The sequence below is a fragment of the Taudactylus pleione genome, unplaced genomic scaffold, assembly GCF_031769625.1.
Source record: "Taudactylus pleione unplaced genomic scaffold, aTauple2 ptg000007l, whole genome shotgun sequence".
Taxonomy (NCBI): Eukaryota; Metazoa; Chordata; class Amphibia; order Anura; family Myobatrachidae; genus Taudactylus; species Taudactylus pleione.
In genome coordinates, this window is record NW_028284410.1 from 360250 (window position 1) to 372790 (window position 12541).

The window sequence follows — 12541 nt, forward strand, 5'->3', positions numbered from 1 at the left end:
GCATAAACATGCATAATAGGTGTTCAGTGATAAAAATGCCTCTGCACTTTGAATATCTTCCACGTGGAGAAATGACCTTATCATGATGCTCTAATGACTTCTTGTGAGGCGGCTTAACCAGTTGTGCATACTCTGCATACTTTTTAGAGCAGCTACTTTCGTTAGCTAGCAATGTAGCACTTTGGTAGGTATTCTCCAAGAGATTTTCACCATCAACTGATATAAGCAGGTAGAAAAGTACATTGGACACCTATGAGAGGCGACAGAACCGGACAACGCATTTATACTGCCAGGACTGGAGGTTTGTAGTGTGACTGGTGTCTCAGAATAGCAAGAACTAAAATTGGGGAGAAATTAGTAAAGAAAAGAGATTGTCCAATAGAATGTAATCCCTTTAAAGGTTTGTGGTGCAAGACAGGGTGGGATTTTCTTGTGGTGATTGGGGGCTAGAACATTATGTGGTATACCTTGGCGGCTGGCCTTATAGATTGGTGTCGGTCGGGGCTGTATTAATACGATAGTGAAGATTGAGACAGGTCCTAATATGGCGATTATCAATTGGCACAGTATAAATATGGTGGCCTTTGAAGGGGATCCGGTCAATATCCCGACCGCGGGGATTCCGGCGCTCAGAATGCCTGCGTCGGAATCCCGGCACTTGTCAGAATCCTGGTGCCTGCATCCCGACCGCTGGAATCCCAAAGGTAAATAGCCGGGTTGGGGGGAGGGTTAGTGTTAGGGGTTAGGGTTATGCACTAGGTGGAGGGTTAAGGTTAGGCACTAAGGGGGGGAGGGTTAGAATACTGACCGACAGGGATGCCAGCATTGGGATTGTGACTGCTGGGATCCTGAGCGCCGACATCCTGCACTTAACCCCTCTGAAGAGTTTTACATTTACAATGTGTTCAGTAAAGCTCAGCTGTTTATTTACAGAGTGTCTGCTTGTAGCTCTGCTAAAATCTTCTCTCTCATTTAACAAGTGAGGGTATCATTATTAAGGAAGGTGGAAAGCCTCAATCACGTTTTCAGAAGCAGAGGAGCTGGTCACATATAAGTACAAAAACAGGTAAAAGAATTATGAAAGCAATGGTGGGTTTCAGCATTCAGTGATCCATGAAATGCATGTACTGATACACGAGAATAAATAGTATTACCTTCAGGAGGCTCTGGAAGGACAAAAGCATTCAGCTGGACAGCATTGCTTGGCAGAGTGATATCAACGCTGTCCCCAGCAGACACCACAAGCTTGTTTGTTACTAGAGGGAAACAGAATATACATTCAACTCATATTAATAACGCCTTTCAAGAACCTGTGTTAATATTACAGCACTAACAAATATTCCAGAGTATGCTCTGTATAAAAAAAAATTAAATGGGCCATGTATGGAGAGTAATACAGGGGGATTACAAAAAAATATTAAGGGACAAAGAAAGTATAAAGCCCAAGCACATGAGTGGAGAACATGTGTCAGATCAGTGTGCCGTTTACAGGTTTAGCTTTAGAGCACAAATAATAGGTGATAATAACAAAAAATTAATTCAGAAACATTTAATACGTGTGTGTGTATATACAACAATCCAACTGAAAAATCTAACAAAACGCATGAATTGTTTGTTCTTTACATGCTGGAAGGACACATGGAGAACAATATTGGGAAATGTGAGAATATCAAATCGTTCAGAGAACTTGCAGAATCTCTGAAAGAAATAACAATCCTATATATTGTAAGCTTGCGAGCAGTGCCCTCTTACCTCTTTGTCTGTCTGCTTTTAACCAATCTTATTTTATTATTGTTTTATTCCCAATTGTAAAGTGCAATGGGATATGCTAGATATACAAGTAAATGTTAACAAATAAATAATTCACTAATACAGCCAACTTTGTAGCTATGACATTTATTTAAAAAGCATACCATGTTCTGGTGGAATAATCCAGGTACCAATATCTGACAATTAACATCAGTTGGAAAATCTTATTCCGCTACCGATAAGGAGAACATATTGATTGGAATTTTGATGACAGATTAAATAAAGCCCCACAGGGAAGAAAGATAAGAACTGAATATGAGCACTGTGAGTTTACTTCACACTGCCATAAGGCCGGGCTAGTAATGCAGAACAAATCCTATTCCCACTCAACAGAGAGAATATTGTAGTGAGAATTTCACACATGGACAAATGTATGGATTGCTGTGAGGAGGTACAAGTTTTAAATTCTATTCTTCTTTATATAGGTTTTACATGGAAAATAAATTACATTATTATAATTATCAAATACTTCTATAAGAATAATAATAATTGTATTTATATATTGCACTTTCCCCAAATAGGACTCAAGCCGCTTAACAGGTAGAAATAACATGATATAGAAGTTTACATTTCAAAACAGTATAGACATTAAAAATATAACATAACATAAAGAACATTATGAATCATCAGTTGCAGGATTATTCATCCTACCCACTAAGGATCCAGGGGAGGCAGCCATTTCAGGTGCACTACATAAGATCACACTGGGCAGAATAGGCCATTTCTGGAATCAATGACACATAATGGGAGTGAGATAATTACTAGGCGAGATCCTTGGGAGTTCATCAGACCCATTCATTTTTATTCCACACAGAGCACCAGGTGAGGCAGCCATGTTGGGCGCACTACATTGGTAAAAGTGTGCAAATAAGTAATACATGAAGATAAGACGTGCAAGTATAAAATGAATAGTGAGCTAACAAGATATCCCCTACGTCACTACTTCATAGCATTATTATTAGAAAATGCACACCCTGGAAAGTTTCCAAACATATGTTGATTACTATATTTCAGCCCTAATAGTTTGGGAATTTTATTTTTTTTCAAGATTTGGTGGGAGAATTTTGCGAGGTAAGTCTAGAGCCGGGGTAGGCAACTTGTGGCACTATAGACCTAGATATCCCAAAATGTCCTGCCACAAATTGAACATGCCCTAACAGCTAAACAGTGGCAAAACATGCTGGAATGTGTAGATCAACAATAGCTGAAGTGCCGCAGGTCGCCACTGGTCTAGAGGTTGAACTAATCTGGCACTTTACTGTTATAAAATCTCTGGCACTTGATTAATGTACTCTACTCTATATACCAAGTACTCTATATGACAAAGACTGTAGTCAACAGATCTTATATAGGGGTAAAGCGACAATGCTATCCAGAGACATGAACAAGCAAAATAAAAACATAAAAAACACAAGTTCACCAACTACAAAGAGTGGGAGGGAAAGAGGGAGAGAAGAGTTAAAGGAGGGAAATCAGTTATTTATTATTAACAGTTATTTATATAGCACATAACAATATTTCTGTATTGTGTGGGAGGATACTGGAGTATCTGGAGACATCCCACAAAAAACACAGAACAATATATAGGGGTCAATTGAAAATGAGGAGAATTGCTCCACATAAATGGGCCTTGTTTGAAATCAAACCGGATGACCCCAGTGCTTTCAGGCAGTGAAGCTAACCACTGTGTTGCGGAGCTACCCATATATGTGTCCACATACATTGTGGCTTCAGTCACACAAAACAACCTTCTCGGTGCACCAGGTCTCAGGTGTTTTGTCAGCACGAATTTCTCGCTCAATACGTGCATCTTAGTCACATAAAGAGAACAATTGGAAGTTGTGCTTTTTCTGCAACTTTGTATGTGTTTAAAACGAATTCCTATACCGAAAGTCGCAGCCCAGCGTCTCTAGTACACTTTGACTGGTGTTTTGCTGCGTCTGCAATGAGAATAAGACAATAACTTAAAGAAAAAAGTGACGCCTCTCTGAGTTTCTCAGTCGCACTGGGCCGTCTCGCACCATATGGCGTATTGATGCTAGATGTAGGAGGACACATCCGTTCAAGGGCAAAGCAGAAATTTTTCAGTGATGTATAGGAGAAATAAAAACAGGAAAATACTTTTCTTACCATCATTTTGATTGTAAGAAAAGTAACTGAATGAGCAATTTGATAAAATAGAAAGACCAGTCTACTGTGTCCTTCCACTTAAAGGTTTAGGTAAAGGTCTGGGGCAGTGACAAGTTATTGGGGTATCTTGCTTATACAGGCAGGCGACTGACATTACTGATGTTGTGAATGCACTGTATGGGCGCATAAGGAGGGAGACACCAAATGGAACACGAGTAGGAGATCTGCATCACTGACCAAATGACTTCGACTAGTCCCATTTAGAAACATGCTCTGCAGTGTGGAATAGTGCTAATATGTAATTCCACCCTATAACAACCCACTTCAAACTAGAGAGGTGCGGTCCGAGTTTTCCCGCCAAATCCGGATCTAAAGCTGGGTACATACTGACAGATATATTGGCCGCATGCGCAAATCGCTGTTGCGGCCATTTTCCGGCGTTTTGCGCAGGGCTGAGACCCCCGACGTGTTACCTCTGAGAGGTAATTATTAGATAATATGGAATGCACTCATATAGATACGCCCCTGATAGACAGACAGATATAGTTTTTGGTCATGTGGCTTGAATTTGGCAAAGGAACAAAGAATGCATTTGGAAAAATAAAAAAAATGTGAGACCTCATGAGAAATGGGGAGAAAGGAAATTAAAAAGAAAGTATGCAAAAATACATGAGAAAAATGCTTACTAGCTCATTTTAATTTGTGGTTTGGCAATTATGTAAAGGGCAGGGGAATACTTTGTTTGAATAGCAGGTAAAGAACAAAAAAGAAAGTCTTTTATAAAAAGGACAATGAATAACAGTACACCAGGGACATGAGACAATAAAAGTAGATCCTGAATAGTAATTATTGGCTGCAAGGAAGCCCCCTGGCCAGTGAAATGGGAAATCAGAATCATTCCCTAGGAAGACTGGAACAAACAAGTGCTTCAATGTAAAAGCTAAAGGCTACTGTTCAACAATGCTTAATGCTAGGGAACCCTCAAGATACATTGTCATATCTCTAACCTATGGGTGTCTTATACCTCCAATTACATTATTCTGAGCTGCTGACTATGCTTTTCAGGCTGCATCCACTTCTGGGTCAGAGCATATTGTAATGTGGACACTGAAATAGTTCATTCTAATAATGTAGTTACAGCAGACAAGATTATGTTAAATGCACAACACAACAAAGAAAATAATGCAATTACATGAATAACCACTGTAACACTCCATTGGGTAGATACATATTTTACCCATTGTGCCTGTGGTAAAGGAAGTCCACCATTACTAGAGAGGTAAGAAAATGTTAGCAAAGCAGGTACACAATAACTAGATCAGGGCTAGCTAACTGTAGCCTTGTCCAGCTGCCGGTGCCCAAAGTTCATTTGGACCCTAGTGTCACCTAAAGTCCACACATCTCCAGTCTGTGAAAATATAAAAATGGACCATTTCTATAAAAAAAACAAAAAACTGAGGTTTATTAACTATGACTACACATTTTATTATTGTTCTTTATTTTTTCAACCATATTCAATTAAAATGGTAGAGAAAAGTCTACTAAGCTACTGTTGATATCACATTAGGACTAGTATGAACACAATTGCCAGTGTACTGTAGATCTAAAATTAATGTATAAGTCTACATACAACTATTTGACAATAAAAGAGAGCTCCTCTGTGTAGAAAAGTTGGGGCTGCTCACTTGGTACCCCTAACATTGCCTCAAAATCACCGCTAACTGCACACAAGTGAGTGAGATGCTTGTAGGGAGATATTTATACAAATCATACTCTTACAATCAACCTTTGCCGAGGGTTAACTACAAGGAGAAGAAAATCACCAGTTTTTACTACAGTTACGAAAATCTGCATCATTTTTTTTTTTTTTTACAAAACTAGTCAGCCTCGACTTAAATTAAGATAGGATATATACCATGAGTGTGTGGCTGGTATCGGAAGTGGCAATACAAGCTGGGGAAAGCTTTCTGGATCTTGCACACAGAAATAGTGTACCTGTTTATGCAGTCCCTATCCATACATGAATAGCCTGCCTGTCTGAAAAAAAAAAAAGAAGATCTGCTACAAAATCTAATTTATGAATCCACAGGTTACAACACTATGTAGTGCTATTTACCAGTACACAAAAATGGGCAAGCCAAATGGCACAGATCTGCCCAAAGGTTAGAAATGTAAGAAAAACAAGAATATTAAATGAAGAAAATTATATTCTCCCAAGAGATAAATCAATAGTTACCCTATACAGTACAATAACTACTCACGATTGTTTAATTCCTCTGTTCTAAGGGCCTGATTTAGCATGGATTGCAATTGCAACTGTGTACGCAGACCAGCTGATGTTGCATGCTGCTTATGCACAGCAGTGCGTAGGTTAGCATTGCGATCGCACTGCGATCACGTACGCAGATAGAAAGCCATCGCAGAGTGAGTGATGGCACGTCAGCGTTTGGGGGTGGATACGGGGAAGTGGTCGGAGTAACACAGGCATGCTTGTCCATTTGAACGCCATTACTTGGGCATGCATAAATTAGCTTTCCAGCTCTCATCCTAACATGCTGCTACATCCCGCCTACCCCATCTGTGTCACTCCTGTTCGTCTGCTCCTCCCTTAAAGAATGTAATCTCTTTCGAGCAGGGCCCTCTACCCTCTTGTGCTTCTCCCTACTGTAATTTAATTTGTCTCTTGCTCCCCACTAGGGCAACAAACACTCGGCTGCTTATGTGGACATAAAGGTTGCTAATATAGCAATGTTTATTATCCATGTCCGTGTCCTGCTTTGTATTGTATTGTAAGTCGCTGGTTACTTATTTGTTCATGTACTTTGTAAGGCGCTGCGGAACACTTGTGGCGCCATATAAATAAATGATAATAATAATAATTAGCCACGGAGACGGCATACGCAGCTTGAATACTCCTGTGTGCTACGAGAGTTGCAATTTCTGAGACAGGTCAGACCTGCTGTAATTGTGCGTGAGGGTCCCATGTTACCGATGTATACTCAGGACTGTGAGACCTTACGGATGTGAAAAAGCGGTAATGGGCGTCTCTATGCTAACTGAGCAGTTGCAAACATTAGCATATTTTCGCAGCAGAACGTAATCGCAGCTGCTATCACAATAGCGATCCATGCTGAATCAGTCCCTAAGTGTGTCATTTTTTCACACATATACATGTGCCACTTTAGGCACAAAAGAAGCAATAAATATATTATCTAGTTCTCTTGATGTCCATTTAAACTTAAAGCCTTCTTAGTATTATCCAGCAAGAACTACCTATAATTTGGTAAGAACATACAAAGCTGACAGAGAAGTCCTTCACATGAGATTCTTCCTTTTCATATGGCAATAAATGATAAGAAGTGTAACTGGAAGGAAACATACAGATGTGTCCACATACATCTATCCTCCGTGCGCTACGCAACGCAGGAGCTCCGTGTGACTCTGTAGCACAGTGCGTCATTTTGTGCGACTTTTTACCTTCAAATGCTTCTTATTCGCACAACGATGAGAATAGGTAGCACAAGCAGCTTCTGCTGATTTAAAAATGATATGCAGCATGCCTATGTTCTGTGTGCGACTACGGGTGTATCAGCATGTGAAATACTAGGTTACAGTGTTACAGCCGATGACAGGCATGGCGTGACTAGAAGGGCTGATAAAGAGGCTAGATGTACGAGGACACATCTGTACGTAAGCAGAAACCATTGGCTCACCTGGAGATGTAGTGCTGGTACTCGTAGGAGCTGGGGTTGGATGTGTGCTTGTGTTGCCAGGTACTAGTACTGGTGCCAGAGTGACTATACTTGCATTTTCTCCATCTGTAGCTGGTAAACTGACAAATGGCAGCGAATTTGTGGCAACAGTTGATGGTCTTGTTGTAAACAAGTTATCAGATGGTGGCAGTGCAGATGGCATTGATGATGGTGTAAGTGTCTGGAAGAAAATAAGATGGGTAGAGATTTAATGTGGAACTCATTGAGGTGACAACAGTATTTCAATCCCTTTTAATGTCACAAAATGGCATTAAAGTTCCCCATGCACAGGGCACTAAATCATCAAAAGTTAATACATAATAAAAAAAAAAATGGTACTGAAAGCTACTGTCCTCTGCTGTCAGTCTTAGTAATGTAGTGTACATAAGTTTACGTATACCGGCTCCATATGGCCAGAGTGTCAAATGGGCAGAACCATTTGGACCACATTAGGGCCTATTAGCATAGTTTGAAGATAGTGGCCACCTACTGTTCTGCCTGCATTTCCAAACATGCATTGTAATAATCTTTCTATTGGCATTTTACCAGGCATTATGCTTGTTTAGGGACCACACAAGAGGTCTGGTTAATACTGCAGTATGTTTGGACAGCTTAACTCTTACGAACTTCGATTCCTATCTAGCAGTATTTCCCAAAGTCATTGCTCAGGAAGCACTAACAGTGCAGGTTTTCAAGGTATCCTCATAGAATCACAAATGAAATAATTAACTCCAGGAGTATATTTATAATGGGTGCACCTTGTACCCATATTATACTTACCTCTCCGGAGTCCCACGTCGGCGCCGGTGTCAGCGCTGTAAAATGGCCTGGAAACTGGCTGCCATTTTTCTGTCGTTTTGTGCATGACCAGTACAGGGAAAATGGCCACCGTGGACATTTTTCCGGTGACATGCGCATGCGCTAGAGAGTCTGGGCACACTCTAGTGCCCTGAGTCTATCAGTGCGGCACTGGCTGCCGCTCAGTGCGCTGCCGGCCACCGGACTGAGAGGAGAGGGCCCTTGACTGGGACTGCACACGGGCCCCCTCCTCTCTTGAAATGCCCCTGATTAACTCCACTTGTTGAGTACTGCTATAGAGTAAAGTAGATCCCCCATGATCAAAGCCTGATCCCAAACAGTAGTAGATGTCTGATATCACAACGTTATATAATCTTTATGGACGATTGAAATTAGATGCAGTTAGAAACGGACTGTGGACATGATGCAGAGTTAGAAAGAAATCTGGCATACATGGTGTATACATTCAGTTTTGGTACATACACAGTGCAAAAACACACACGATGCACTCCGCCAAGAGACATACATGCCATATGTGTGCAGTGACTTTCCAACTAATATCCCTTTCACATCGCAAAAATAACCCGGGATATTGCCATGTCGACCCAGGTCGAGGGGCAGTGTGAACGTGCCACCAAACAAATACCCTAGTCAAGCAATTCGGCATTTCAACCCTGCAATCGAGCAGGGTAAAACACAGGAACAAGCCGGGTTGAAGTTGCAAAAACACACAAGATAAGCTCAGCCAAGAGGCATACATGATGTATGTGTGCAGTGACTTTCCAACTTATATCCCTTTCACATTGCAAAAATAACCCGGGATATTGCCATGTCGACCTGGGTCGAGGTGCAGTGTGAACGTGCCACCAAACAAATTCCCGGGTCAAGCAACCCAGCATTTCAACCCTGCAATTGAGCAGGGTTAAACACGGGAACAGGCCCTACCTGGGTTATCCAACCCGGGACTCAGCAAGCAACAGTGATTGGATGTTCCTGGGTCTCATTTGATGATGTCAGCAGCCAGACACACAGGCAGCACACTGCAGTCAACAGCAGAGGCAGCATTCCGGCAATCTGAAAGGGGTTAATACCACTACCGTCATTACAGTGATGGCTAATTGGAGTGATGAAGAAGCCTTCATCACTCCAAGCATAGCAGGGAGGTGTGGCTGACACAAGGGGGTGGACAGCTTATCCGGCATTTGTGGGCTGAGTGGGGGCGTGGCCATAACATTTTGGCCCTGCCCCCGCTACACAATTTTGAGATTACCAGCATTGTGAAGCAGGGGGCGTGGTCAAAATGACATGATTCAGCGTGAATCGCGTCACTGTTCCCCCAGCTGCAGGGGTTTCTCGTTACCGCGGGGGAATCGGCGGCAGACGGGAGGCTTGCCTGCCTTTCTGGGGGGCCGGGAGCGGCTCAAAATTTTCAGGAGGCTCCCAGCCGAATCGGGAGTGTAGGCAAGTATGTGACGAAAAGAACTGTACACTATGCTGCCAGAAGCTGCATCATGCTCTCACTGGCTGAATCAAATAGCAGTAAAGCACAAACATTCATGAACTCAGGGCTACACAGTGGTAAGCCATCAGCCATGATTCCTGTAATGCTGGGAGCAGACCCCACCCCTCCCTTGTGTTCCCTTTTGTGATCTTATCTTTGTGAGCCTGAAAAAGTAAATTTTTAATTACATCCATAGGGTTTTACAGGGCTGACCCAGGTTCACTGTGAACAGGGCTAACCCGGGAATAACCCTGGTCGAAGGCGCAGTGTGAAAGGGGTCTGGGTTTGACCAGTGTTCAAAATCCCGGGTCAGAGCCAGGTTTGCGATGTGAAAGGGGTATAAGCTAACAATAACCAGTACATACAGGAAGTTATGTGGCCTCAGCATGGTGATAGGTCCTAAGCTGACCAGTGTATGGGTCAGCTACATTGAGTGGTTCTTTAAATGACTGGAAGCCGATTTCTTCTTTCAGAGAATAAACAAGTAGAACACAATGAACACTGTAGACAAATGAACTGTTCAGGAGATATGTGGCTGATAAGGCACTTGTTGAACAAGAACTGCAGGAAACATGATTACAGCTTACCCCTCTGAAAAGGCCAGCAGATATTTTGAACATTACAATCTTGTTGCTAGAATACATATGTTGAAGAATAGCTTACAAAGATACAGGCTGTCAATACAATACAAACTGCACAAACTCCTCAAAATAAAATAAAGAGCTGTGTATTATGGTATTATAAGTATGGTATTATAAGTTTGCTAAATTATTGCATGTTTAGCACAAAACACAGTGTAATGCATCAGTCTACAGAACACACTAATCTTTCCACTGACATCACCCTCAGAGCAACATTTGCTCTCCCTTGTACCAGAGAGCACAAATGTAGCTTTCAGAAACAGAGGTATACCTGTATGTGGCAAGTATCACGAGATGCAGCATAAACAAATATTGCATCATCTGTGCTGAACGGCAGATGCGATATATGAAACATATGTTTATATTTTCTTGTGTGCACACACGACCAAATGACCGATCCATATTCTGGCCACAGGAACCAGTGAAAATTTTATCACAACTGGTTCTTCTGGCCAGGCATATTGTGTGGCCGATGGTAAGTGTGTATGCTTACCAAAATTGGTCAGTCGCTTGGTCCATCGTCCAAGTGTGTACCTCACATAACCTTTACTTATTATACCTCCACGTGTTTTTATTATAGCTTCTCTGTGTCATCATTTCATAACTGAACAGCTGAACTTCAGTTCAAGTGAAACATTTACTTCTAACACTGCTGCATAATAGAACTGCGCTAGCTAACAGTTCCATTTTCCATTTCCAGCAGGTTCTAGTCTTGAAATAAAGTGTCTTTTTATTTAATGGCAATCCTATCAGAAAAAAAAAAAAAGATCAAAAGAAGAAAATAAATAAAACTACTTGTTAACTAAGTGCAATGCAAGAAACTGACCCCAAAGTATAAAGGAATCAGTATGATTTACCGCCGGCCGCCCGATAGCGGAAGCCCGGCAGGGGTGAAGATACCGACTGCCAATTTAAGTACCGCTAACCTAAACCCCCACTAACCCTCCCTTAGGGGTGCCTAACCCTAAACTCCCCCCCAAGTGGCTAACCCTAATCCCCCTCTAAGTGCCTAAATCTAACCCCTCCCTTCCCTGCAGCCTAAACCTAAGTCTCCCAGGGGGGTGCCTAACCCTAACCTCCCCCTGGGGGTGTCTAACCCTAACCCCCCTTCCCCTAGCCTAAACCTAACCCCCCCGGGAGCCCATAACCTAACCCTCCCCCCCGCGGCTTACCTTCGATCGGGATGCCGGGTGTCGGGCTCCCGGCGTAGGTAAAATTACAGGCATCGGGATTTCGACGCCTGTCATTAGACCATCAGCATCCCGACTGCATACCAGTACAACAGTCTAGTTCTTAAGATTATAGAGATATCACGGGGGAAAATTTAAATTAGCCGAGGTACTTTACAGCCGTCTAATTGATCCCCCGGGCTAGGAGGCCACACTCCCCTTAGAAAAAAAAAAATGGTGTTGCGCACTGAGGAGGGGAGGCGCTGTGAGTCCCTCAGCCAGGGGCAAATCCAGTGTGATTGCACCCCCCCTGCAGAGAAGAGAAAATTGATGCTCAGCGGCAGCAGTCTCCTTGGTCCCACTCAGCGGCAGCAGTCTCCCTGGTCCCACTGCAGCCTAGCCAGGTGTGGACAGACCTGACTACATCAGGTAAGCTGCACATTTCTCAACCGCCTCCCACCATCCTCCTTCTCCCCTCACTCTAAAGCAACCCGAAGGCAGGGCAGGTGAGTGTAGTTATATGTGCTGCTCAGTGCAGGGAGCAAGGCGCCCTACATGCCGGCGTACTTTGAGAAATGGTCGGGCCAGCGCTGAACCCAGCACACAGAAGCGTGTGCTGGGCTGCTGTCAGGAAGCCGGCCCTTATTGGCAATTTTTTTTCACCTGCCTGAGGCAGATGAAAAACACCCATTTTTTGCACCCAAAAAAATATCGGGTCTAATTGAATTCTCCCTCCTATAT

General features: G+C 42.6%; 1 protein-coding gene across 2 annotated transcripts in view; it reads right to left on the bottom strand.

The window, feature by feature from the left end:
* Positions 1-12541, bottom strand: part of KIAA0319L (KIAA0319 like) — a 141439-nt gene that overhangs the window by 67667 nt on the left and 61231 nt on the right. For both annotated transcript variants that reach the window (XM_088460609.1, XM_088460610.1), the window contains exons 5-6: positions 7653-7872; positions 1155-1256 (exon numbers count right to left, since the gene is read on the bottom strand). In XM_088460609.1, coding sequence (XP_088316735.1) covers positions 1155-1256; positions 7653-7872 — 322 coding nt within the window. The remainder of the gene's footprint in view (positions 1-1154; positions 1257-7652; positions 7873-12541) is intronic.